General features: G+C 40.7%; 1 protein-coding gene across 1 annotated transcript; it reads right to left on the reverse strand.

Annotated features, from left to right (window-relative positions):
* On the reverse strand, positions 13–1874 carry LOC109352947. The gene is made up of 2 exons (XM_019595132.1): positions 1655–1874; positions 13–1604 (listed from the first exon to the last, which is right to left on the reverse strand). Exons 1-2 carry the CDS (start codon positions 1872–1874, stop codon positions 13–15), a joined length of 1812 nt encoding a protein of 603 aa, XP_019450677.1.

Genomic DNA, 1881 nt, shown 5'->3' on the forward strand with positions numbered 1-1881 from the left:
GCAAGGTATATTTCAGTTTTTCAAGACATTGTGAACAATTGCCTCATGGACATGACCTAGTCTATGATGCCATAACAGAAATGAACTAGGTGTAATATGACTAGTAGTAGAAATTAAAACAGAAGCTTGAGATGTAGTAGGAGATATATGTGATTTCTTGGAGACATGCTTAGGAATAAGATTGGAGAAGGCATAGAGGCCCTCTGAAGTGAGATTCCCTTGAAGGAGAACCTCATCAGAACCCTGTGATTTGACAACACAATAGTTAGGGTGGAACTCAAAATAACATGAGTTGTCTTTTGCAAACTGAGATACACTCATTAGATTTTTGGTTATTGTTGGAACAAGCAATAGGTTTTGTAAAGATAAAGAAGTAGTGAAATTTGTAGAATGAAAATAGGTGTTACCACTACTTGTGATAGGAGCTTTGGCTCCATTACCCATATAGATCTGGTCTGGTCCAAAATGTTCAGTAGGCTCATGTAGCAAGGATGAATCTGATGTAAGATGATTTGTAGCACCAGAGTCAGGATACCATAGTGAAGATCTGGAGTCTTGACTGCTAGTTTCAGCATTCATAGCATAGCTTGGACCTGGATGGTGATAAGCATAAGGAGGCAAAGGTGAATGTCCTCTGTAGAAATTTCCAGACTGTGCATTAGGATAGCCTTGACCAAAACCTTGATGAACCACAGGTGAGTATGGTCTGGTCATTGTTCCAGGAGAGTAGGATCCATGTGGAGTAGATGGCCTTGAATACATGTTTGAAGTTGGAGCTCCATACTGATTTTGATGTTGATACTGTCCATAGAAATGAGAAGGTGTTAGTGTGCCATGATGACTATCATAGGGAGCATAGTAACACCATGAAATATCATGTCCTGGTTTCCTGCAATAGTCACAAAAGAAGCTGCCAGGACGAGTGAAATTTCTGCCAGAATGAAAGCCACGTCCACCACGTTTTCCAGAATGTCCACCTCGAGTCTGAGTGTAGAAACCAGACTGAAAGTTGCCTGAAGGTCTTGGTAAGATACCAGAGTGGTGTGGAGAATGAGGATGAACAGTAGGAGATTGCATGGATACAGAGAGAGGAGATTGAGGTGGAGATTGAGCAACTACATTTGCTGAGAGAGCATCAGACACAGACTTGTTTTTGTTCTTGGCTAATCTTGATTCAAAAGTCAGTAAAAATTGTTCCAATTCATGAATTGAGGGAGAATTAACTTGGCTTTCAACAGATGTAATAACATTCTGAAAATCTTCATTTAAACCATCCAGAATGCAATCAACATTTTCTTCAAGAGATATTGGTGTTCCAATTGAGATTAGAGAATCAGTTAGGGATTTCACCTTAGAGAAAAATTCAGAGATATTCATAGAGCCTTGAGAGAGAGACCTAAGCTGAGTTCGTAATTGGCGACTTCTAGCTTTTGTATGTGAGTTACAAAAAGCATGTAATTCACTCCATAACTGCCAGGAGTGAACACATCCAACTACTCGTGGATGAAGAGCTTCTGAAATTGAATTGAGGAGCCACGAAAACATTGCTTGATCTTGTTCTTCCCATGCTAGATAGCCAGGATTTACCTGATGTGCAATACGATCTGAATCAGACAGAAAACGTGTGTGTTACGATCTGAATCAGACAGAAAACGTTGAGGAACATCGCTGGAATGAATGAAGCGTAGAGCACGATTTGATTTCAAGACTGCAAGCACGAATTGGCTCCATGTGAGGTAGTTATGTTCAGTGAGCTTTGTATTTGGTATTTGAAGAGAAAGAGTTGAAGGTTGAGCACGAAGAGGTGTGGCAGCAGAAGACGAGAGAGGAGGAGATGAAGCTTCGTGAGGAGGATCGTTAATGGCGTTGGCCATTGGTGAT

The sequence above is a fragment of the Lupinus angustifolius genome, chromosome LG07 (genome assembly GCF_001865875.1).
Source record: "Lupinus angustifolius cultivar Tanjil chromosome LG07, LupAngTanjil_v1.0, whole genome shotgun sequence".
In the NCBI taxonomy this organism is placed as follows: Eukaryota; Viridiplantae; Streptophyta; class Magnoliopsida; order Fabales; family Fabaceae; genus Lupinus; species Lupinus angustifolius.